A 26,965-nucleotide genomic window follows, 5' to 3' on the forward strand; every position below is an offset into this window, starting at 1 on the left:
GGTATCAGGAAACAGAGTTGCATGTGCACATAGCTCCCACATTCCAGTTGTAGGGCTGGAAATGTCAGATTATAAAATCCAGCAGCATTTAAAAAAAAAAAAAAAAGTGAGTTCCCAAAGCACCAAACTGTAGAATACTCTGGCTGCCTACAGCACGCAGGGTCTGAGCTACCTCATGCCTTACACAACCAGGACAGACACTGACAAGAACTTTCTACAGAGAGTCCTCCTCCCATCCAAACCAGTGGCTTTAGAGCCACCATTCATTGCAACCACTCATTCGCTCAGGATGAGCCCAGACTGCTAATGTCACCAAGAATCTAGACTATCTGGGTTATGGGTCACTGATTTCTGTGAAGGGGAATGGAAAGCTGTCAGAGGTAAGTGCTATCTGAACTTTATCTTCAAGGACTTTTCTACAAAAGGTACCTTAGAGAAAATGCCACAGGATTAGAGGGTAAGTTCCTAGCACATCAACAGCATGCTGCCAACCACTGAGGTAGAGCTCCATGGATTTCCTAGGAACAGAGACAAAATACTGCCTCTTTAGCTCTGTATCAATGCTGCTGCTTTGAGTTCAACAGCAGGAAGGGCTGGAGAACTAACTCCTAAGAAGCTGGAAACAAAGACACACACACTTCCAGGTGTGGATTTTTATTTTCACAAAAAGACAATGTCTTTCCACATACAAGTATTTACAAAACCCAACTGATTCATCAATCTAGAATCTGGGTTTTTTCCACTTCTCAACATAGTTGGGAACATGGAAACGTTAATACCCACACAATTCCCAGAGATGGAATTTACCCATCAAATAGTGCAGATTACCTAAAAGTGCACTTACCTGCACAACTCAGTCTAAGAGCCTCGGGATGCAAACCTCAGGGCCAAGGTTTCATTCATCCATTTGGTTTCATTCCATGCAAACCTGAACAAGTGTGCTGCTACCTAAGCTGAAAATCAGTTCTCATTTTACAGTTAAAAAGGTTCTGAACACTGTAGCAACTATACAGAATAGGAAGGTTTATTTCAAAAAAGATTACATTTTTTTTATCCAGGATACACAGATGCACTTAATGTAACAGTACCTTCTGCAAAAATAGGTTACATAATACTCAAGAAATGCAAGGAACAATTTTATTTTCTAAAAATTAGACAGCAGACTTCTGAAGCTCAAACAGCCTTCAAAACAGAGGCTGCAAACGCTTGGTGACACCACAGAGCTATGCTGCAAATGAAACCACTACCTCACAGCTGCAAACTACTCCTTGTGTTCACACAGCGCTAAACAAAATGGCCTCAGTTCCAATCCTTTCAAATGGGTCTCGGTGCTGCAAGAAGAAAGTTGAATGATACACAAAACTATGAAAAGTTTCAACAGAACTATTTAAACATCTTCTCTAAAACTGAGAAAAGCAATCATGTTAAATTTAAAAAAAAAAAGAGAAAAAAAGAACTCTCAAGCAGTCAGAGGTCCTCTTCATAAGTAGTCAAGTAAAGTTACAGGAGATTTCAATAAATTATCTTGAAACCATGGCAGAAAGCTCATTTTCAAAATCGCCGTGGAGGTCCACTCTTAAATGGCTTAAATCCAGAGCCACTTCCTCTTGGCATGGAATTACCACTGATTTGTACAATTCTATTAATTGGGGATGCATTACTGGAAAGGGGTTTAAAAGAAGAAAAAAAAAAGTCAGAAAAAAATAATCACAGCAAATCCCTACACAGCATTTAGCACTAAGGTTGTTCTTTGTACTTTACTGGACTGCAATCACTTCTGCGGTTAACATTTCCACGCGGTGCATACTTTCCTAACCCCACTGTACCAATGACCTGGAAGTTAAGTAACTTGTCTGAGGCCACAGAGCTAATGGTAGGAGCAACAGTGTGAACCTGCCCACTCCCACTTCAGAAGCCTGGTGAGTGCAAGAGATGCTGTGAGTGGGAGGGGACTACAGCAGGGCTTCTCCAAGTGCAGGCCCCAGGTCAGCAGCATTAGCACCAGCAGCCTGTGAGAAGTACAAACTCTCAACCTCTTCAGTTTTCTTGCTGCTTCATTTTTTTTTTTTTTTTTTTTTTAAATAGAGTGTCAAACTATGTAGACCAGGCCAGCCTCAAATTCAAGATACTCTTCCTTTCAGCCTCTCACTGCAGGGATTACGATGTACACCACTTCAATTCCCATTCAGATCACTCAGGGCTAGAGCTCCCCAGAATTTGTTTAATCAACACTTGAGGAGATTCTATTAGACACTATAGCTTGGTAAGGTAACTTACAAGAAGACACTCAAGTATTTCCAGTCTTTACGTATAGTACAACATAGTAGATGCCAGTAAGTGACAGAAAAAAAGACTCCAAAACTTTAACAGCTGGTCATGGTGGCACACACCTTTAATACCAACATGTGGGGGGTGGAAGGCAGAGGCAGGTAGATCTCTCTGAGTTTAAGATCAGCCTGGTTTACATATTGAGTTACAGTCGGCTAGGGGTACACAGTGGGATCCTGTCTCAAAAGAAAAAAATAGAAAAAAAGAAATTCGTGTAATGAAAGTGGAGGTCCAAGTCTACAGTGAAATGCTGTAAACAGAACAACTGACTGAAGACTCTAGGTTTGAGCCTAGAGTGACCTACAAAAGCCATTGTGGTTTTGGATCAAGGAAATGACATAACACAGTGAGTGTTCTAATGGTTAAACATTTAGAAATAGTGTGAATAGAGAAACAGGAAAAAATTATCTTGGAAGATCAACCACAGGCTAAAATGAGGATGGTACAGCTATTAGAAACATTTTGAAAGCAGAACAATACTTAGATGTATTCTAGGAACTAAGAAAGACAAAGACTAGGCCATGTTTCCCAGTTGAGGACTGAGGCAATGGCATTGGCAGTGTAAAAGAAGCTTGAAACAACAAAAAGGATGAAGACGTTCTGAATCAGGAGAGGAACAAGTCTGACTGTGATCCTGAGCTGACAGAGACAGAGACACTACACGGAAACAGCAAAGAAGAGCGATATCTAATGTTCAACCACTGAAGGAGTCAGAAAAGAGAATTCACAAGGGAGCAAGAAAATTATGGGGCCTAACAATTGGAAGGTTGAGGCAGGAGAATCCTGAGTTTGAGGGCAACCTAGCCTACACTGTCTCCAAGCACCCACCCAACCAGCCAGCCAGCCAGCCAGCCAGCAGACTACTTCAAAATGAGGAAAAGCACCAAGGAGAAAGAGAGCTTAACCTTAAGGAGCTTTAGGACCAAGAAAATTATCAAGAGCAAGTCACTGGTAATCTCAAATGCTAAAGAAACAACAATGCTGTGCAGCCTGATGGTGGACTGACCAAAACGACAGCAGCAGCTGGGTCTCTCCTCTAAAAAGGAGGAGATGAGCAGCTGGAGATGCACTAGCCTAAAGGTCACAAAGGTCACATGAATGTGAAGAGCAAGAAGAAGCTTGCCTGTTAGCCTATGAACACACTTTGGGTTGATGTGTCAAAGTTGTGTGCCAGCTATTTATTCTTAAGAATTTTAGGAATACCTACTAGTGAACACCATGTGGTTAATGCTCACTCCCTACTGGACCTGATACATCTGCATTCCTCCATCTAGGACCCACTTATGCAAATGCCAATCTGCTAACCTGCAATAAGGAATATAGCTTCTTGCAGATTCTGAGTTAACACGGAGAAGGGTTTCAGTGGACCTACAGTTCTTACTAATTGCAATTTTTTTTTTTTGGTCTCTTTGAGACAGGGTCTCCCTGTGGCCCCAGCTGGCCTGGAACTCTCTATGTAGACCAGGCTGGCCTTGGTCTCACAGAGATCCATCAACCTCTGCTAGGATTAAAGGCATGCACCACCATGTCTGGCTACTAACTGCAATTTAATCTCGCAGAAACTATAAAAACCTTTAAGAAAAGAACAACTTGGTTGTGTGATAGGAAAAAAAAAATTTTAGTTACTCACCTTGAATGTTGGGTTATCATGCCTGTTCCTGTCCGGCCATCACCCATTCTCCTTGTGTCATGGTAGCCAGGCCCTTGAGAAGGTGGAGCATGCCAGTCTTTCCTTGGTCCACTTGTGTCCCGTCCATGACGTTCCACCACATGTCGTTCTTCAGGATAGTGCTGAGAACAGCATATAAAAGGAAGTCATGACACTTAAGCGCCATGCCAACTGACTCACTAGTCAGAGCAAACTAGTAAGATGTCTGAATATGAAAGGTATCCAATGTAGCAGTATTTGAAGGGAGTAGCTACTCAGTACCTTAACTTCTAAGTCTATACTTTCCACTGCCCCAGTACTTTTTGGCCACAGGAATTTCAAATGCCTAGATACATATTAAAGAAGGCCTAAATATACAAGAAGTAAAAAGTTTAAAGGCAGTCAGAGTTGGGCATGTGATCAACCTGTCAGGACAACATGCAAACAGCATAGAAACAGCTGTCTTATCTTACATAATACTAGTTAGTGCTGTGTGACTTGTACATGGTACTACATTTATAGCTATGCAGAACTTGGTGAACATAAGCAACAGAAGTCAAAAGAAGGACATAGAGCCTAGAGTTGTTTATATCTAGCCTACAGGAAGTGAAGCTGAAGGCATCCACACAGCCTAGAGACTAACAGTATAGAAGAGAACTTCTGGGAAGATGGAGGCTCTCTTCCTCAGGACACCTTTCCCAAAGGACTTCTGAAAGAAGAGTGCAAGCCTATCGTTTCTTAAGTTCTGCCTTAAATTAAGACAAAATATCTGCATCATACACTCAGTTTAAAAGCTCAATGGGCATATCTATTAAATATTTCTTATTAAGATATTAAAAACTTAACCACTGAATCAAAAATCTACTTCGTAGATGTTCTGGTTTAAATGATGTGTAGTGACTGTAAACAGAAAGCAAGAGATTAAAAACATTTTCTGGTTAAAAAAAAAATACTATTGGGGCTGGAGAGATGACTCAGCAATTAAGAACACTGGCTGCTCTTGCAGAGGACTCAGGTTCGAATTCCAGCACCACATGGCAACCAACAACGGTAACTCCAGTTGCAGGGGATCCTATGGCCTCTTCTGTCCTCTGCAGGCACTGCACGACATGGCGCACTTACATACATACAGTCAATATACTCATACACATAAAACAAAAATAATTATTAAAAAAAAAATTTTAATGGGCACTGGGGAGAAGGCCCAGTGAATAGAGTTTGCCATGTAAGCATGAAGACTCGAGTGCAGACCCTCAGAACCCAAGTAAAAGCTGGACAGGCACCACAGCTAACTATAATCCCAGTACTTGGGAGGCAGAGACAGGCTGGACAGCTAGACTAGCAGAAGTCAATGAGCAACAGGGCTACCAAGAGACCCTGCCATAATGAATAAAGTGGAAAGCAATCAAGGAAGAACCACACATGCATACCTACATTCACACACCTGTGCACAACACACATAAACTAAAAATGCTATTAGGAAAACCCAAGATGCATCCAAATGCAAAACAAGGCACCAGATCATAATCCAACTACACACAATTAAAAATTCCTGTTACATAATTTACATAGTATACTCTCTTGGGCTGGGGGTATAGCATAATTGTTAAGAGTGCTTGCCTATCATTAATGAAACCTCGGGTTCTATCCCCAGCACCACAGAAAATACTATATGCCTGCAATCCCAACACTCCAAAGGCAGCGACAAGAGGATCCAAAGTTCAAAGTCATCCTTGGCTATATAGGGAGTCAGAGGCCAACCTGTGATACGTAAGATCTGTCTTTAAAAGAACTGTATTTTCTTTCTGTTTATGCCACTGTCAACTTATACGCCAATATTTCATCAATAGAATGCTTCAGATTGGGTGAACGGTTTTTGCTTGTTTGAGTTATCTGGAGATACTAAACTTGACAGAGGAAAAAGTAACAAAAAATTTTCACATCACTCAAGTATCAAAAGAATAAAAAAGGCAACTTCTCGAATAGATTAGCATGGCCCCTGTGGAAGGATGACATGCAAATTTTTGATGTATTCCATATTATTAAAAAACAAGGCCAAGTGTGGTGGTGCACACCTTTAATTTCAGCACTCAGGAGGCAGAGGCAGGCAGATCTCTATGAGATCAAAGCCAGGTTGGTCTACATAGCAAGTTCCAGGCCGGCTGAGGGGAGAGCCTGTCTCAAAACAAACAAACAACAACAAAAAAACCCCCACCCCAAACCATTAAACAAATAAAACTGTCAGAGTAGGACAAAGAAGTAATAACGATGGTGTGATGGCGCATGCCTTTAGACTCGGCAACTGGGAAAGCAGAGGCAGGTAGATCTGTGAGATCAAGGCCAGCCAGGACAACATAAAGAGACCCTATTTCAAAAAAGCCAAACCACTTCAGAACCTCATATCTCTGCATTATTGGCTAGCATTTGCAGTGCTAGAAGGTGCCTATGCATGCTACTTAATCATCATTACCCTTACCCACAATGAACCCTATGAACTATAACAACTAGCCTGGCAAGATATACCCACCAGTACAATAGTGGCACAAATATTATGGGAATAACCACCCACTCTTTAATTGGATTTAAGGTCTACTTTATAGGATGGAGCCAAAACCTGACATTGCTATCAGGCTTAGGAACCTGAGGCTAGACATGTCATAGGACATAGGAGTGAGTCTAATACTAGTTTTCTATTAAAGAATTATAGTATTAAACAAACTCTTAATGTTACACCCATAGAATAATGCATCTCAACTTCCACCAGAGAAGTTTACTTATGTAGCAGATGGTGATTAACACAGAAACCCACAACTGGCCAATGTGCAGAGACCAAGAGGCTGCAGAGAGCTTATCCTTAAACAGGCCACCTATATCAAACTTCTGTCCCTAAGGTTCAGGGATCATTGTGGAAGAGGGGGCAGAAAGATTTTAAGAGCCAAGAGAAGGAAACAGAGTTTTCCAGACAGTTGGTCACTCACTCATATGAACTCACAGCAATGGTGACAGTATGCACAACTCCCATGTAAGCTCAAACCAGACAAAATTCCACCAAAGACATGGGGACGTGGGTAAAAAAGACTCAAACTAAGGAAAGTCTGGCAACCAATGACTGTTGCGGGAGGGAGAGACAGTCTCTTGCAAAGATGGGACTTTTGGTAGGTTAACCAGGTTCCAGTGGATGGACCCATACTGAAGGAGATTTGGGGACCGAAATTAAAACTCTATCTGCATAGTGGTTCACGCCTTTAATCACTTGGGAGGAAGGGGGATCTCCATGATCGAGCCCGATCTGTTCTACATAAGAGAGGTACAGGCCAGCTGGAGCTACAGGGAGACCCTGTCTCAAAAAGACAAAAACACACCCCCACACACAAAAATATATATAATAGAGTACATTAAATTGGATGGGGGGGCAATAAAGAGACGTGAGGATGGGACAAGGGACCTAAATATGAAATTATTTTGTATGGAAAAATGCTTCAAAACAAAACAAAACAAAGAATGGTAATAACAAAGTTTTGGGGTCAGTAAGATGGCTCAGCAGGTGAAAGCACTTGCCATCTAAATTTGATGTCCTGAATTTGATCCTTACAACCCATGTTAAAAAGCCAGGTGCAGGCGCTGGAGAGATGGCTGAGCAATTAAGATCACTGGTTAGTTTTGCAAATGACCAGGGTTTGGTTCCCAGCACCCACATGTTGGCTAACAACTGTCTGTAACTCCAGTTCCAAAGGATTTGGCATCCTCTTCTGACCTCTGTGAGCACTGCAGGCATGAGTGCCCTTCACACATGCAGGCAAAACACTCATATAACTACAATGTTAAGGGCTGGAGAGATGGTTCAGCGGTTAAGAGTACTGGCTGCTCTTGCAGAGGACCCGGATTTGGGTCCCAGCACCCAAATGACAGCTAACAACCATACATGCAGCCAATGCACTCATACACATAAAAATAAAATATATACACACACACACATTTAAAAAAATGAATTATATTTGAGGAGGAAGCATAAAAATTTACATCATGTTAATTAGTAGAGGTGATAAACATTACCACTGAAATCTACCCAATGACTTTATAGACATACACAGGTGCCAAGGATCCAGTGCAACTGATTATGACTAGTAATAATCAGATACAGATTGGAGATGCATGTGCCAACATATCAGTGTTATTAGCAAAAACAATGAGTCTTTCTGCAAGGAACAATATATTTTTGTCAATATTCCTTTAGATAAGATAGAGATTTGCTGTTCATTTTCCCAGTCTTACAGGGCTTATGCTGAGTTCAATATTGGATAACTGTATTAATTCATCTGTGAACCTAAGAATTTTGTAACCACTTTTGAAAGAGATGTATCTTTGCTCTGGAAACTTATTATGTTAAAGCTGTAATGAAATGCTTCTTCTAAAAAAAATTAAAAATGAAACTAATAAAAAAAAATTTTGAAAAGTTAGATGCAGTAGTGCACAGCTTATAATCTTAGGCAGACACAGAATTGCCTAGAAGCTTGCAGGTTACACAACACAGCACAAACAAGAAAGACCCTGCCTAAAAAAGGTAGAAGGAAAGAACCAACTCCTGAAAGTTGTCCTCTGACCTCTACACATGCACCATGGCACACATGGGAACTTCCTTCTCCTTCCTCTCTTCTCCCCACCATAAACACACACAGAAAATGTTTTAAGGTATTATTAAGGCTTGCATTCTACTTCTTTGGATTACTAATGTTCAACTACTAACAATAAATGAGACAGATTAAGATCTGTTAGAGGATGCTAGTTTCTCAGTCATCCAATATACGTAATCTTGACCACATCAGAATGATCTTCTATATAGATCCCCATTCAAGAGTTGTTTCTACAGAGTTGACAGCAGCCTCCCCCAGCATTTACCTGGGTTCCACTCCCACGGTCTGAGATGACTCCTCTGTCTCCCTCTCGGCTTCCATAGCCTGAGGCACTGCTGCGATTAGTCGGGGGAGCTCCTCTTACACTGTGTCCAGAGACTTCCCTCCCAGATCGTTCTGGCCTTTCAACTCTGTGAACATTACACAAAAACAATCAAGACTTCACTTCATAACTCAAATGCATAGCGAAACAAGAAGGAAGTATTTAAAAGTACACAAATACCTTGATTCCCGTTTGTCTGTGGACATACTTCCTTCACTTTTCCATGAGGCTGGTCTCGAAGGATTGGGTCCTGCTTCTCGTGGATGTCTAGGGTGACTGATGTCAGGTCTATCATGAAGAATCACTGTTCTTCTTTCATCTCGTTCTCCTCGTACCTCTCGCCTATCTGTCTCTCTAAGTTCATTTCTTGGCGGTGGAGGCTCATTTCTTCTGGAATCACTGAAATTTTTTGGATACCTTTCAAAGCTTGGATCTTCTCTTCGAGCAGTAGGTCTCGTTTTTTTCCCTTCACTTTGACCAACAAAGCGTTCCCGTCTATTGATGAGAAACAAATTCATGTCCTCAGAAGTATTCACTTGCCTTATTCTTAACTTTATTTACATAATCTATAATTAAGAAGGCCACCAGCACTACATTAGTGACTACAATAATTTTCTTATAAATGAGTTGACTGTCTAGCTTAAAGGTTGTTTCTTTTCTAAGAGAAATGATATTAAACAGTTAAGTCACTACCAACCTGCAGCAGAATGCTGCACTGTTCTTGACAGCTGAGGTACAACCAAAGCAGGCAATATTCTCCACTCACATTTACTTATCTTTATTGTTTTTTGTTTTGTTTTGTTTTGATGTGTATGAGTGTATTGCCTGTATGTGAGTGAACCCATGTTGTGCAATGCCTCGGAGGTCAGAAGAGGGCTTCAGATTCCCCGGGGACTGGAGTTAAGGACAGTTTGTAGCTGTCATGTGGGCGCTGGGAATCGAACCTGGATCCTCTGCAAGAGCAGTCAGTACTCTTAACCACTGAGCTATGTCTCCAGCCGTGATCTTTATTGGTTTTTATGAGACAAAGTCTCAAAATCACTATGCAGCCCTGGCTGGCCTCAACTCCTGATCCTCCTCTCTATATATCCTAAATCTCCCATTCAGATTTAAAGATAACATCACTACAATGGTCTACTTAACCTATGTGTAATACTGAATCACATCTCCATTCATGAAAATGAAACCAAACATACAATTTGTTCTGAGCATTCAGTTCTGACTCAGTACTTTAACATATTTTTATAGAGAATCAAAGTCATCAGCAGCAAGACCCATGTACTGAATGCAACAATATTCATGTAGCTGCCTGTGCCGGATAGCTTTAGTGTCAACTTGACACACCTCGGTTGAGAGAGCCTCAATCGAGGAACTGCCTCTATTGAATTTGGCCTGTGGCCATGTCTGAGGGGCATCTTCTTGATGAGTAATGTGGGAGGGCCCAGCTCACTGTGGGTGGTGCCACCCCTGGGCAGGTGGGCCTGTGTTAAATAAGAAAGCAGGCTGAGCAGGGGCCAGGGGAGCAAGCCAGCAAGCAGTGTTCCTCCAGTAAGCAGAGGCTCCTGCCTCCAGGTTCCTGCCCCGAGTTCCTACTTGGGGCTCCCTGATCAACTGTGACCTGGGAGATGTAAGATAAATAAACCTTTTCCTCCCCAAGTTGGTAGTGGTCAGAGTATTTTGTCACAGCAATGAAGAAACAAACTAGGACACTGCCTACCTTTCAAAAGATGAAGACTGAACTGCTGAAGTGTCAGGAAACCTGGCCCTCTCTCGGTGGTCAAAGTCATTGAACCTGTTCTGTTGGCGATAGTCAGATCCATGGCTGAATCGTGCATCTGTATCTAGAGATAACTTTTTATTCTCGCTCCAGTAAGGATCATCTCGCCTTGAAGAGAAATTTTTGCTCATTTATATAAATTACTTTTATAATAACCAAACAACATGCACTTGGAGTCATACATACCATTAAAAAACTGTGAAGTAAGAGGCTATTTAACTCAATATACAACAGAGTTAGCAAGAAATTATTAGATCCTATTGTCATATAATATTAGAGGAATTTTTAAAAGACAAAAACAGCTGAAAAATTGCCTGGTTTTTATATGTATGTGCATGTGTGCATGTAAGTGCTTAGGAGGTACATGCGCATGTGGAGGCCAGAAGCTGAGGTCAGGTATTTTCCTTAGTCACTTCCCTTAATTTTTGAGACGAGTATCACTGAACCAGGATTCGCCTAATGAGCTAAAATAGCTGGTAGAACACTCCAGGGATCTGCCTATCTCTGTTCTCCCCAGTGATGGGATTACAGGCATGCACTGCTGCATCCAGCTTTTTACACTATTGCTGGGGATACAAATTAAGGTCCTTGAGCCGGGGGTGGTGGCAGCACAAGTGGCCAGCACTAGGAAAGCTATCCTGGTCTACAGTGCCAGGCCAACTGGGGCTACAGGGAGATCCTGTCTCAAAAAAATAAAAATAAAAATAAAATCTGTTTAGGAAGCATGTACATAAACACAAATTTATGGCTTCCATTTTTGTATTATCTATATACACTATTGGTACCTTTTTTTAAATGTCTGAATTTGAAAACTAATCAAATCCTATTATGACTATGTATTTCCAATTATAGTAAAAAAAAAAAAAAACCACTTGGTGTTAGAAATGTGAAAAGGCAGGTATAAGGGCTGGAGAAGACAGCACAGCAGTTAAGAACATGGACTGTTCTTGCAGAAGACCTGGGTTCGAATCCCAGCACCTACATGGGAGCTAACAACTGTCCCTAACTCCAGTTCCAGAGGATATGAGTCTCTTCTGTCCTCCGCAGGCATTGCATGACACAGGTGCACTTACCTACATGCAGGCAATACACGCATACACATAAAATAAAAAAATAAAAAAAAATTTTAACAAAAAGGAAAGAAAAAAAGAAAAGGAGGTGTGGTGGCACACACCTTTAATCCAGCACTCAGGAGACAGAGGAAGACAGATCTCTGATTTCCAGGCCAGCCTGATCTACATAGCAAGTTCCAGGTCAACCAGTGCTACATAGTGAGACCCTGTCTCAAAACAAGGTGGGGAGGGGAGGAGGAAGAGATCAGTAGACCAGTTCTATTTGATCCTGCAGTGGGTTCAGTACCATAATCCTTTCATAAATCTGCTGTCCTCCCTTTTATTCCAGAGTTGGGAGCTTGAGCTAGAATCTAACTCTCTAATCCTAGCACAGGAGGGAGGAGTAAGAGAGTAGGGCTAGAAAGATGGCTCAGTGGTTAAGAGCACAGGCTGCTCTTGTAGAGGGCCCAGGTTCATTTCCCAGCACCCACAGGGTGGCTAACAACTGTCCATAACTTTAGTTCCAGGGATCTGATGCCCTCTCTTGACTTTCTCGGGCATTGCATTACAGGTGCACTTACATGCAAGCACCACACTCATACAACATAAAAATTAATAAAATAAAAAAGAATAAGATAGCAAGTGTAACCCTTAAGGAAGAAAGTAAGCAACTACCTATGATCTACATCACGTGGGCGTTTCAAAGAATTCCTTTTTTCTTGTTCATAACGCAGTTGCTGTTGTTGCCTTCTGAGTTCCTCTCGTTCTCGAGCAATCCGTTCAGCTTCCTTACGACGTTCCTTCAGACAAGGACGAATCAACCAATACAAAATAAAGATACAACATAAGTGTACAACTGATATAATCTCATTTTAAGAAACCATTAATAGAGAAATACCAAGTAAACACATATCTAGACTACAGCTACTGTTCGGTGACATTAAAAATGACAGGGGTTGAGGAGTGCAAACTGGTGAGCATTTGAGAAAGTAAGATTTAGTTTAATAAACTGGCTAAAACAAAAGCACCTAAAAGGAATGAGAAACTGGGATTTTAGTACGTATGGAGAGCACTAAGTGCCTTAAGCCCTCGGTGGTAATTGTGCAAAGAGAGGCATTATTTCCTTCCAGTCTTGGGGAATGATTCCTGTGATAATAAGGAAATATTTATTATTTCCTAAGACTGGAATAGTGACAGAGCCTGGATTACAACTACTCTGGACTCTCAGTCCTATGCTCGGACTATTAGGCTGCCATTATGTTGCAGAGCTACAGATTACTGGTCATCTAGAACCAAGTCATTATGAAATGTATTTTTAACTGGTACCTAACTCACTGTTATCTCTAAGGGACACTTAAATGCTCATTAGCTGAACTTAACTACAGAAGCTTTACAACAGTAAAGCAAATCTTAAATAGAAAATCACAGGGTTTGCAAAAGGTGAGTTGTGGAAGATGAAAAGATTTTCTGACTGCACCTGTTCAATACGAATGCGTTCCCTTTCCAAGCGTTCGCGTTCCATTCTCTCTCTCTCTAGTTTTTGCCTTTCAATTTCTAGGCGCTCTCTTTCCCTCTGTAAGCGTTCCCGTTCTTCCCGTTCACGAATTATTCTAATGCGTTCACGCTCTCGACGCTCTCTTTCTGCAATCTCTCTTCGTCTAACAAAAATCAGTATTTAGAAATAAATTATGCTAGCACTGTGTGAAAAACCATAGCTTTGAATTTGAATTTTTCCTTGCAATTGGCAATTTTAAATTTCACATTAATCTCAGTAGTTTTAATGTAATTGGAAAGAACTCAAAATAAAACTTTAAACAGATTCCAGTATTATCACTTAAAGGAGTGTCAACTAAGCAACTAAATTTTTATAGATTATTTGCCTTTTAGATGATTCCTGTTTAAATAAAAATACCACCATAGTAAAATCCCACTAATTGTCATTTTAAAAATATACATGAACTTACAAAACTCTAACTTTTATTTTTCTTTGGCTTTTTGCAAGAGTCTGGCAATGTAGACCAGGTCTCATTATGCAGATCGGGCTAGTCTTCGACTTGTGGCAAATGTCCTCTCTCTGCCTCCCAGGTGCTGGGATAACAGGCATGCAACACTATGACCAGTTCAGAACTACAACTTTTTATGATTTATTTTTATTTATGTGTATATGTGTATGTGATTGCATGCCATGCATCTGTAGGTGCCTATGGCCACCAGAAGAGGATGTCTAATCCCCTGGAGTTACAGGCCTAGCTCTGAGCTAACATGGGTCAGGGTGGTCCTGTGCAAGAGCAGCAAGCACTCTTAACCATTAAGCCACCTCTCCAGCCCTCAAACTACAATTTTATCGATTATTTTTATTAAAAAACTTCCAATATCTACCATACATTCTTTTTAAATAATGTGATCACATCAATCATATAGCAAATGTTATATAACAAAATGGTGCCCTTAAATGCTACTGTGGATACTGACTGGCTTCTACTAGGTAATTCCTCAAAACTTAGTGCCATCACAATATTGGACTTCTATCACTTTCACACTCTCACTTATTCAGCATATTTTTTTTTACCCATTACCATATTTTGCTCTAGAAATCAGTATTCTCAATGAAAACTATTGTTACTATCATTCATGGGTAGAGACCAGGGACATTTGATGTATCAAATGTCAGAGTAGTTCTACACAACAAAGACTATCTAATATCTAACACTCTTGAAAATTTTATATGCCATTAGGAGACAGTCACGCCATTAGAAAAACAACAAAAATATTTTTAAAAAAGCCTAGAACTTAATTCTATTTTTAATAAATTCTAGGCACAGTTTATTTGCTTTGGCATGGTTTTAAATATTAAAAATTTAAAAAAAGAAATCATGTCAACAAGGCCTACATTCCTCCTGGTATGTGACTCACCAAAACAGCATACTATCATCAGGCTGTGTTTGTAGTTTTCATATTCTCAGTACGTCTAAATCGGATGTAAACATCTATTCCAACAGAGCCTCTATACACTTATCTCTGGAATATATAGTTGTTACAAATCACTCTGATTTCTCCTTTGTATTATTAAATCATTAATTTTATGGAAATTGTCTGTATAGGCAGATACATTATACATCAATTTCTTTGCAGGAAAGAAAAGAAGGTACTGCAACACTTTATTTTTAAAGGAGTTATGGGGTTGAATGTAGTGGTGCATGCCTGTTATGTTATACTTCCAAAGGAGGCAAGAGGATCCTCTGAACCCAGGAGTAAAAGGTAAACCTGAGCAATGTAGGGAGATTCTGGCTTAAACATAAAATAGGCATTGGTTTGATGAGTCTGAGAATTACTACCTAGCAGCTTCCTACTTCCATTCTCCTCCCAGCCTCCTGGTAATAAGCAGAAGCTAGGCATACTGGGACTACATCTTTAAGCGGGAGTCGGGGATATTTCTGTACAAAGTTTTATGGCAACGGTTCTATTACTCAAGTTGCTAAAAGTAGTTCTTATATTTCCTAACACTTGTGAATAAGCAGACGAAATCCTGTAAGAGACCTCTGTGCCACAGAAGTTTAAGAGTTTAAAAAAATACACTGTCAAACATGTTTGCAAATATTTCAGGTGACATTCAAATACCAACACATGGAAGTCATGCTGGTCTGTTTTATCACCACTGAAAATAGCAGTATCTGCTTTATATCTTCAATCTGTTTTTCTGCTGTGCTTGTTACAGTATTTCAACACTGAAAGACTGACACTGTCTTGAAATTACTTTGTCCTACAGACATGATTTTTATGGCAGCAGCTCTGGAGTAGAGAAAAGAGCATTGGACTTGGGAGTCAGACTTGGATTTGAGTCCCAACTCTGCCACTCATTAGCCACGTGGCATTGGAAGAGTTATTTAATGTCTCTGGGCCTCTGTGTTTTTTAATTTAATATTGGACATAATTAAAGAACTTCTCAAAATTGTTGAGGTGGAAGATAACAGATGAAAAAAAGATTTTGTAAACTGTGGAGTGCTATGAAAACTTAGGTACCTTCACTTCCTTAAATCAATCTTCTAGAGAATACAATTTCCAGCAATTTAGCTTTAAACTAGTGTTAAAGGCACACTTAGAAACAGGTGTAAGATCGATGTTCTTCCTCCTACCTTCGAAGTTCCATGGCTCGTCTCAGTCTTTCAAAACGAACTAAATGTTCTCTCAATCTTTGTTCTTTCATCTTTTCAAAAGGCAAGATCTCTTTCCTTCTGTAGTCTTTGTCCCTTTTTTTGTCCAGGCTAGCCCTTTCCTTTTCTTTGCTTCTTCCATGAACCTACAGAAGAAAAAACAATTAAGAGGACTAGAAGTTAAAATAATTTAGGGTTCCATTTTTCAGGTTTAGCAGGTCACTTAAAAGGTGTAAATGACTAGTTATGTTTCCTTTTTAGAAAATATTGATTTATAGCTGGGTGTGGTGATGCACACCTTTAGTCCCAGCGCTGCAAAGGGAGAAACAGATGGATCTCTGTAAAAGTGAAGCCAGCGTGGAGTTCCAGGCCAGCTGGGGCTACAGGGAGACACTGTCTCAAAAAGATCAAAACAAAAAACAAAGGGGCTGGAGAGATGGCTCAGGCTCAGTGGTTAAGAACACTGGTTGTTCTTACAGAAGACCCAGGTTCAAATCCCAGCACCCACATGGCAGCTAACAACTCTCTGTTAACTCCAGTTCCAGGGGATCCGATAGCCTCTTCTTGTTCTCTGTGGGCACTGCACGACATGGGTGCACTTACCTACATGCAGGCAACATACATATACATAAAAATAATAAATAAAAAATTTTTTTAAAAAAAGAGTACTGACTGCTCTTGCAGAGGAACCAGGTTCAATTCCCAGTACCCACATGGCAGCTAACAGTCTGTAACTCCAGTTCCAGGGGTTCTAATGCCCTCTTCTGACTTCCTCGGGCACTGCACGACACAGGTGCACTTACACACATGCAGGCAATATACTACTCATACATACAAAAAAACCCCAAACACCAAAAACCTTTATTTTGAGGCTGGAGAGATGGCTCAGCAGTTAAGAACACTGGCTGCTCATGCAGAGGACCTGGGTTTGGTTCCCAGCACCCACATGGCAGCTAACAACTGTCAGTAACTCCAGTTCTAGGGCATCCAATGCCTTCTTCTGATCTCCTCAGACACTGCATGATATGGGCATACCTACATGCAGGAAAACACTCCAACAAGTAAAATAATTTTCTTAATGTTTAAAATTTATTTCTTTTATATGTATAAGTGTTTTGCCCACATGCGTGCATGCATGCAAGTACGTATGTATGTAGTGTATGTACGTACGTACATGTACTAGAAAGACCAGAAGAGGGCACCAAGGCTGCCATGTGGGTACTGGAAATTGAACCCAGATCCTCTGCAGGAGCAGTAAGGGCTATTAAAGCTGAGCTACCTCTCCAGTCTGTCTCCGCTCCCCCTCCCGAAAAAAGACTTTTTCTAATATAGAACTGTGTCCAAATGGTTCAGGGATCACAGATCCATCTTTTGGGAAAAGCTGTAATAGCATGTATCATTCTTTTCAAGACTTACTTTCTCATATCTTCCTCTTCTTGATGGCCTACAATGATCTCCCTTGGTTTGGTCTAGTATTACCATATGTCCTGGACTCTTTGAACCTAAAAAAATTTCAGATAAACAAATGTTGAAGAAAAAAAAAAAAGATTCTCTTGAAAAAAGAATATAAATAAAACCGAATTCTCAAAACATGAAATAAGAACATACTTATTCTAACTAAATATAAAGACATTTAAATAGTCTAATCTGCCAAGTGATGTGGAACAATCCCAATTCAGCAAGATACTGTTGTTAATCAATGGCCACTGGCCTCTACAAATCAGCTCAGAATTTTTTTGCTACATCCCAAGTCCACGTCAGTTCAAATATAAGAGTAAAAAGTCAGTGAACCTAAGTTTGGGGTAGAAAAAGAAGATGATTGTTCCTACTAAACCTTCCTTTCTACTGCAGACATCTAGCAAGAGTTTAAGCATTCATTTGGACTGTGCAATCTCCAGCTTTCCTTTGCCCTATAAAAAGAAAGCAGCAGGGGGTATTGGGAAAGGCTTGGGAAGAAAGGTACATAGCATACTTATGCGTTTCTTCTCTTCACTTTTTTTACTCGACTCTGACAGCTGGCCACTGGTTCCATTATCACTCTTCTCATCTTTTTCAACTTTCTTGGCATCCTTGCTTTCTTTTTTCTCAGACTTCTCAGATGACCTTTTCTCTTCTTTTTTGACAGACACTTGTGTCCTGACCATATCACCAGAGACAAGAAAAAAGAGTAAGAAGTATTTTTGTTAATGAAACAAAAAGTCTATCCGCTTATCAGAAGTAACCCTTAACCTAGTACCAAGAAGCTGTCAGTCCTTACTTGCCACTTCTATCACTCGTAGTTTTTTTATCTCCAGAACTTCGTGAACTACTCTTTTCATCATTTTCTTTTTTCATTTCTTTCTTAGAGGGATCACCTTTGACCTGAAAGGTTTAAATAAAAATACACACACATTTAAATTTTTTTTCTGGTAGTTTTAAACTTGCATTATAAAAACAATGTTGCGCTAGACAAGGTCATACATGCCTGTAATCTGAGCACTTTCAAGGCTGACATAGGAAGGTTGTGAACTAAGGGAACAGCCCTGGCAGGTTTGGAACTCACTATGTACCACAATGGGCTAAAACTCACAATCTTCCTGCCTCTATCTCCCAAGTGGTAGGATTAGAAGCATGAGTCACCACTCACAACAGAGTTATCTCTGAACTGAGAACAACAGGTTGAATATTTCTTATCTGAAATACTTGTACCATGATCATGACCATTTGGGATTTTGGAATATTTTCATCCATTTTACTTGTTTAGAATCCTTAATCAGAAAATCTGATATGCTCCAAAATTAAAACTTTTTGACCACTGACAACACTCAAAAAGTTTTAGATATTTTTATCTTCAGAGTAACAGATGTTTAACCAGAACTAGACCTCTAGCTAATCTCCCTTTATAAACATTTATGCAAGCTTACTTTTTCCACAGAAATCAGTTGTCCATGTAGCTCTGTGCGATGAAGATGTGCGATACATCTGGACACTTCCGTGCTTGAAGACATAGTTACAATGCCGTAGCATTTTGCCCCAGGACTTCGAGCATTTGTTACTACCTTTGCACTTAAAACCTATAAAATAATACCATACTTAGAATTTTACAACTGTATTCACTTCTAAACAGATGGGACACTACATTGAGACCATTCAGATTAAAGGAGAGTAAGGACACACCACGGGTGTAATTCTGTCCCATATTTTTGTGATCATCCCCTACCTTGCCAATATGTACTTAGTAAGTACTCAAGGGGGATTATTTATCTATATCTCTATCCAAATATACAGCTCAAATAAGCCACATCAATAAATTAAATAGCACAACTAATAAACACAAAAGAAATTCAATTTGGACCCCTTTCTGAATTTCTTAGAGAAAACATAAGGGTAAGTTTGTAGATAGTTTATAATAGTTGAGTTACTTTCAATTTCAAAAATGAGTAAAGAGGGAGAAAAAAGCAAATAAGAATATACCAAAAAAAAAAAAATGTAAGTTTCCATTTAGATGTTTTCAAAATTTTTACCAATATAAAACTATCAATTTTAATTCAAGAGAATGGACTGTTAAAAAAGATGGGACGGCCGGGCGTGGTGGCACACGCCTTTAATCCCAGCACTCGGGAGGCAGAGGCAGGCAGATCTCTGTGAGTTCAAGGCCAGCCTGGTCTACATAGTGAGTTCCAGGACAGCTGGGGCTATAGGGAGACCCTGTCTCAAAAAAGAGCGCCCCCCGCCAAAAAGATGGGGCTACAGAGACGGCTCAGCAGTTAAGAGCACTGGCTGCTCTTACAGAGGACCCAGGTTACATGACAGCTAACCATCATCCACAACTTCAGTTCCAGGGAGTCTTACACCCTCTTCTGGTCTCCATGGGCACTGCATGACATGGGTGTACTTATATGCCAGCAAAACACGCAATACACATAAAGTACAAATAAAATAAATAAAAAGACAAACCAGGGATGGATGAGTGAGAAGAAAGCAAGAACAATCCAGGGCTGAACAGAGAACAAAGGCATAATGTAAGGAAGGGGTCGAGAAGGGAATTTAAGCAGCATTATGATGTGGGTTGCTAAAAGGTATCAGATTTCACAAAGCTACTTTACCGCACTGCAATTTAAATTTTAAGTTCGCAGTCTTACTATCATATAGATGGTATCTTCATATAGTTTTAAGTCCTAGTCAGCACTAATATTAAAGTACTGTTTTTGGACCTCTAAAAATACATTACTGAAACAGAACAAAACATACAGCACTATTGATTATGATGGGACCATGATTCTCAGTGTTCTCTGATACCTGTAAGAACCCACTTTGCTCAGACAACTTTCTAATTGAAGAAAAACAAAAAAGTAAGCTCTAAAGTCAGTAAGAGAGGTTTTTTTTTTTTTTTTTTTTTTTTTAATGTTCATTAATATGACTACTGACCAAACCTGGCCATTAAGTCAATAAACACTTAAAACCTACCATGTACACACAAAGTAGATTATGTTAAGATCCCTGCCCTCAAAAAGCTTGTATTAGAGTAAGTTAAATATGATAGAGAATGAAAATGTACGTAAAAAGTCTGAAGCAGAAAGTGCTGACTCCATGGAGATGCAGTCAGTTGCAGCATAATGCAGTAATCAGTTGGGGAGTCTCTACTATTTACCTTCTTTTAGGTATGTCATTAATACCACAGAAATCATTCCTAATGAGTGAACTACAGCAATTCCAGCCCTTTTAACAATCTACATTTCTTTACAACACTTAGAACAACTTCTGATTTTACATGACACACACTCACAGTTCTGTATTTTTTTCATCAATGGAATAGAATCCCCACAAGAGGATGTTTCCTCCCCAGTTTACATATTATATTACCAACACCAGCTTACTTACACATCCAGAATGACCAATCCAATCTCAGTAATCTGCTAGATCCTATGCTAGATATGATAAATAAAATTCAATCCTCAGCTCAAATGAGGTAAACTTGGAATACAAAGATTCCCAAGGTTTATAGTGAGATTACACACCATTCAACCATTAACCTAAACAACTATTACTTCGGAGCTCAATAATTATGCCTAAGGGAGACAAAAGAATTAGAGTATGTTTATATAACTGTCTGAATATTGAAAAGACAGAGAAAAAGGTAAAAAGCAAGTACCTTTCCATATTTGCCGAACAGGTTCTTCAAATCAGCAGCTTTGGTGTTAGAAGAGAGTCCACTGACCCAGGTGTTCTTAGTTGAGCTTCCACTGCTCCCACTAGTGCTGCTTGTGCTTCCTGGAACAGATCACACTTTTACTATCATTGGTGAATTACAGGGGACACACTCTTTTAATCTGTAAAATCCTTTCTCATTCTCATTTGGATAGCATGACACTACAATATCCAAAATCCTATAAACTTACTATATTTTCACGAGTGAGGAACTAAATCTGAGTATTTGTACATTCCCTGTTGCAAGAGTTTTAAAACAAAGCGGGTGAAAATTCAACTATGTCTTAGACTTTTCCCATCAGTTTAATAACTGATCTTCTACCACTATAGGAAACTGAGGCACCTGGAAGCACTGCTGCAAGAATGAACAGCCTTGCTTCAATGTCCATTTGTCAAGGACTTTAGGTTCTGAGAAATGAGTGGAAGAGAGAAAAGACGAGCAGGGAACAAATATCTTCATAATATAAATGGTTAGTAAGACAGACCTATTCACCTTCATTCTCTATTAGAGAAGGGTTAAGAGAAAATGGAAATTCTATGTCATTGGATAATACTAGACCTAAAAAAGAAACAACCTAATACAATCACAAGAGCAAGATCAGATCTTAAAAAAATTTCAAATAGGTAAATGATTACATGGCTCATTTCTGTACTGTTTCCACACATAAATTATGGGTGCATACATATAAATGTACAAGACATATGAAACAAGTCCAGTTAGTCACCCTTTGGTGCTTTCTTTAGTGCCATGATAGGAGGAACAATTCCTAAAATGATATGCTATTATATGTAGAAGTAGAAAAGGTAAAAGTTTCAATGCTTTAAAGTTATATCACAGTTGGAAAAGTGTTTTCGGTGTAGACTTTTAGGAAGAGATACAAATATTTTAACACTACTTGTTAACTGCTTTTTCTCTTGAGGACATTCATCAAAAGAACTGTTTTATAAGCTTATGAACCTCTAAGTTACCAGTACTATTTGGGCCTAAGTACTTATCTAATTGTAGGAAAATATTTTTTAATGATTGGCAAGGCATTACTTAGCCAAGATTACTGAGTTTAAACATTTTTGTATCTTATCCATTAACCCAAACTATAAAGGACATGGATATTACAATTGTCAGTTACTAAATCAAACCAGTATAATTTCTATTGAAACATACCAACAAAACAAAAATAAACCAAGAGAATGCACAGATTCCTTCTTCAGACACTCAGAAGGTATTTGTTGTAGGACTTGATAGTACATGAATCTTTTATGATACTTTCTTAGGCAACAAATAATTCTTAGTAATCATAGCAATGTACAAGATGAAGTTAATACTGTTCATGGGCATGAGATAACCAGCTACTCCCAGTAACAAAAAGCAGTCAAATGTCCCTCCAGCAGGATATTGGCCTGATATGCTCAAAGTACAATATGTATGACAATGCCCTTATGTAACACAGTACCATATATAATGAACAGACAACAAATCTTTTAAAAATTTTTTTGAAAATTTATTTATTTTATGTGTATGAATGTTTTTCTTGAATGTATTTAAGTGTACCAGTGGAGTTAACAGATGGTTGTTAGCTACTGTGTGGGGTGCTGAGAACTGAACTCAAGTCCTCTGCAAAAGCAGCCAGTGCTCTTAACCACTGAGTCATCTCTCTAGCCCCCACAATGTATGTACAAACTTACTTATTATATGCATTTCATCCTAGACAGAATAGGGAAATGGTTGTAGTTGTTTATAGTGGTTCAAACTCAAACAACTAAAAATATTTCAGAAATTTATTAATATTCAGTACAGCTGGTTAGAATACAATAAACAAAATTTCCCTAACAAATAGATTTGTAATATGCTCATACAAGTTTACACAGTAACAAAATATACTTTCATTACAGGGCTTGTCATAATCAGAACAACGTAAGTTACATAAAGCTCCTCCAAAACTTGCACTCTATCAATAAAATTCTAAAGACTAAATAAATTTTGAAGGAAACACCAGACAACTAACAATAAGCAGGAAAAAAATATTAATTACCTTTGTCATCTTTAGATGATATCTTGCTGTCTTTAGATTCCTTTGAAGAGCTAAAGAGGCAAAAATCACCAGAAGAGAAGTTGAAAACAAAAAACAAAACCAAACTTGAACAGCTTGACATTGATTGTATTGCAAGCTAGTACTATTCACAGAAATGAACAATTCCAAAAGCCTACATTAGGTTATTTGAACAAATGACTCCCTTAGGATTCTTGCACTGATTTTCCCCAAGATGCCTGAAGATCTAGATTTTCTGACAATTCTATTCAGTGGATATATGGCCATCTTCTCCAGATTTCAGGACTGGGACTTGACTTCATTTTGTGTTCTTAGAACTGATAGTTGTTCATTAACCATCATCACAAGGATTTTAAAAAATAAAACACAAAAAAATTGTCAATTTGAAAAAACAAAAAACAAAAAACAAAACCAAAAACAAAAATAACAACAACAAAGAAAAAAACCAAATATATGCTGACAATTCGACAATGCAATCAATCAGTAGAATACACTGCATATTATGAAGATCTTGAAATTTTTAAGGTAACTTATGACGGTCAAAAATATTATAGGCAGGTTAAGACACTAATTATTGTACATGGTCTTGAAGCCACCCCCTTAATGTAGCGTGATCTTATTGAATGCTGGAATTCAGTATCGTAAAGAACTGACATAGAAAAACAAACCTCTTTGCTTGACCAGAGGCCCCAGTAGACGAGGGCCCTTTCTTCAAAGTATCCTTTTCTTTGTCTCCAGATTCTGCTTTCTTAGAACTTTCTCTGGCTTCCTTCTCGACAGGATCACCCTTCACGGAGTCTTCCTTCTTACCATCTTTATGGTTCGCATTCATCTCATAAGCCTTGGTTTCCTTCTCCGGGCTCTGTGCAATGGCGTCCTGCCCATCTTTTGGCTTACTTGCTTCAGAATCTGTAATTTTCACATTTTTACCTGTTTCTAGGAGGTCATCACCATCAAAATCCAGAGTGATGGCATCTTCAGCCTGGATTGTGACCGAGATGTTGTCATCCTCAGCTTCTTTCACAGTCGCATTAGCTTCCATCTCTTCGTGAGCTGTGTGATCAGCCTCAGCTAGGTGCCCTTCTGAAGGAAGAGGTTTAGATACTTCTTGTGTACCATCACCAGAACCTGCTATATCTAAGAGGATTTAACAGGAATAAATATGGCAAAACAAGAAGTTTAAACAATTTCATATTCATAAGCTAGAATAGGACCTAGAAAATATAAAGCCAGTTAGTAGCACTGATGGGAGGATTGGGGGAGAGGAACACAAAGAATTAACATAAACAATCCTTTACCCAGGATCACTTATTCTTCATGGAAAAAAATGATCTCTACATACAAACATCAAACAACAGTGAGAAAATGGATCCATCCTGAAGATACTAGCTCTTTGTTTCTGGTTTTAAGTTAATGGCATCTGGGTTTTTTTCCTCCATGGGATAGTGACAGATGTGCAGGTCTGTTATTCAATGTTCGGCTCATCTTGGGATTTAATTCTTGTGACCTGTGAATTCCTTGGAACCTTCTTGGAAGGTCACAGTCTGAGGACATCAATCTTCAAAGTACTTCAGAGCCCCATCTTTTTAACTCTTCAATCGCTGGGTAGTCCCGAATTGAATGGGTAACCGCTAGAGAAGGCTCCGAAGATGCTCTTCCGAAGATGCTCCTCACGTCTACAAAGTGGGCTGTTTGCTGTCTTCATCCTTTCTAGGTGGTCCACAATAACCATTTTCAAAGATGTCTTGCATTCCCACAGAAGAGAAAGGCCTCAGGTATGTGAGATTTTTCAGGCAATAGCTTTTCTTCATCATTGTATCCAGGCCTTTTATTCTGCCTGGCTTAAGAAGCCTGCTCCATGTCCTTTCTAGTCCAAGTAGGAAAATGTGACTTCTGTCCAAGAACTCAACCTCATAGTGATTGATACAACCACAGATTGCTACTACTGTCCCTGTAATTGTATTGGGTAAGATTGTTCTCCCAAACCTCTAAGAGTGTCAGAAACCCATATGAAAGTTCTCTAGGCAGCAAGCAAAATGACCAGTTTTTCTGATCATTTACCACTTTTAAGATTGGTGCAAAATTCATTGAGTCATAAACTAAGACACCAATAAGCACGTATGAGTTACTGCAGTGTCAGTTCTGGGGACAGAATCCACTTACCGTATGCTAGAAGTTATTTTTTAAATAACTAAAGTGAAAAATGACATTATTCACCACAGTAACTGATATGTACTGGTAAGTTAGAATATATCTTAAGTGTTGAAAAGAAAAATCAAAACCAATTGAAAAATTAAGATGCTAACTTAATTTACTAAGTTGATAAATTTGAAAATAAACTCATTATTATAAAATAAGATTTCAAATAAGGAATGTTTATTTTCATATAATTTACTTTTCTAAATGTCCATATTTTAAAACTCTACTTAACATCAAACATACCTTTCTCATTTTCTTCTTCCTCACCATCCTGAAATTCAAAGAATAATCAACTGTAAAATTTTAAATGTAAAATAATCAAATGTAAAACCAACTCATATAGAACGCGATTTTCATAATAGCACAAAATCAGTCAAGATAAACTGGTGGGTAATTTAAAAATATTAGTGACACATATCATAAATAATATTCCACCCAGAATAAAGGCCACATAGAAATACCGAACAGCATTCTGACATGTATAAGCTTCTAAAAAGTACAGGCAAATCTCTCAATAAGTGTTATCTAAGTTTCATTAAACAAAACCAGTTTATATAATCCAGACCTTATTTGTACCACAGACTTGTCAATGAAAAGGATGACATGAATATTTTATGGCATTCAGTTCAGGATACTCTTTTCAAAAAACTTTTTTTACATTTATTTAGTGTGTGAGTGTATGGGCATGAGTTTGGCACAGCACATATGTGGTCAAAGGACAACTTGCAGAAGTCAGATCTCTTCTCCTACCATGTCAGTTCTGGGGACTGAATTCAGGTTGTCAGGCTTGGTGGCAAGCACCATTACTCGCTGGGCCATCTTGCCTGGTGGTTATACTCTTTAACACACCATTATTCAAAAGAGAATCACAAAGGGTTACCTGTGGTGGCTTGAATGCACAATACTACAAAAGACCAACAAAACCACTCCTCCCTTTCTACGCATTTCAGACATTTGTCAGAGGTCAGTTCCAAATTACTAGTTTTTGTTACAATAGTTCATAGCAGGAATGGAGAATGTCTCAACAGTTAAGAGCGCTGGCTGCTCTTACAGAGGACCTGGGTTTGGTTCCCAGCACCTACATGGTGGCTAAGAACCATCCACAACTCCAGTTTCAGGGGATCCAATGCCCTCTTCTGGTCTCCACAGTCATTGTAGGCAAAATACTCATACATGTAAATTTTTAAAAATCATTTTTTAATTAGTTCTTAGCTGTCACAAATATACTGCTGAATGGGCAATTTTTAAAAAAATGGTAATCAAAACAAAGAACACACTCATTTAAAAGTGACTTAAATTCTAAAATAGTTGCTATTTTCACTTTATCTAAAATTAACTATGTTCTAGTTTTAAAACAGAATTTCTCAGGTAAAATGTGGTTGGGTTTGTTTTCTTGTTTAGTTTTGTTTTTTGGTATTTTTGAGACAGGGTCTCCCTGTAGCCCCAGCTGTCCTGGAACTCACTATGTAGACCAGGCTCGCCTTGAACTCAGAGACCCGCCTGCCTCTGCCTCCCGAGTGCTGGGATTAAAGGCATGCGCCACCATGCCTGGCCTTGTTTTTTTTTTTTTCCTATCTTTTTTTTTTTTTTTTGTCTTTTCGAGACAGGGTCTCCCTGTAGCC

The 26,965-nt window shown here is 39.0% G+C and overlaps 1 protein-coding gene and 1 pseudogene across 6 annotated transcripts in view; one reads left to right on the forward strand and one right to left on the reverse strand.

The window, feature by feature from the left end:
- Positions 1-1,003: 1,003 nt before the first annotated feature.
- Positions 1,004-26,965, reverse strand: part of Sltm (SAFB like transcription modulator) — a 53,642-nt gene continuing 27,680 nt past the window's right edge. For 2 of the 6 annotated variants that reach the window (XM_008836864.3, XM_029565267.1), the window contains 16 exons: positions 25,587-25,614; positions 23,813-24,227; positions 23,127-23,176; positions 21,041-21,159; positions 18,813-18,962; positions 18,167-18,270; positions 17,882-18,045; positions 17,326-17,411; positions 15,892-16,055; positions 13,236-13,416; positions 12,434-12,558; positions 10,647-10,814; positions 9,110-9,424; positions 8,873-9,017; positions 3,959-4,119; positions 1,004-1,660 (listed from right to left, as the gene is read on the reverse strand). In XM_008836864.3, coding sequence (XP_008835086.1) covers positions 1,552-1,660; positions 3,959-4,119; positions 8,873-9,017; positions 9,110-9,424; positions 10,647-10,814; positions 12,434-12,558; positions 13,236-13,416; positions 15,892-16,055; positions 17,326-17,411; positions 17,882-18,045; positions 18,167-18,270; positions 18,813-18,962; positions 21,041-21,159; positions 23,127-23,176; positions 23,813-24,227; positions 25,587-25,614 — 2,484 coding nt within the window. In that variant the 3' untranslated portion in view covers positions 1,004-1,551. Of the gene's footprint in view, positions 1,661-3,958; positions 4,120-8,872; positions 9,018-9,109; positions 9,425-10,646; positions 10,815-12,433; positions 12,559-13,235; positions 13,417-15,891; positions 16,056-17,325; positions 17,412-17,881; positions 18,046-18,166; positions 18,271-18,812; positions 18,963-21,040; positions 21,160-23,126; positions 23,177-23,812; positions 24,282-25,586; positions 25,615-26,965 lie in introns of all 6 variants that reach the window. The other 4 variants (XM_008836863.3, XM_008836866.3, XM_029565266.1 and 1 more) reach the window with 3 other exon arrangements.
- On the forward strand, positions 5,957-6,020 carry LOC115071030 (annotated as a pseudogene).

Source organism: Nannospalax galili, unplaced genomic scaffold, assembly GCF_000622305.1.
Source record: "Nannospalax galili isolate Female #2095 unplaced genomic scaffold, S.galili_v1.0 scaffold117, whole genome shotgun sequence".
NCBI lineage: Eukaryota > Metazoa > Chordata > Mammalia > Rodentia > Spalacidae > Nannospalax > Nannospalax galili.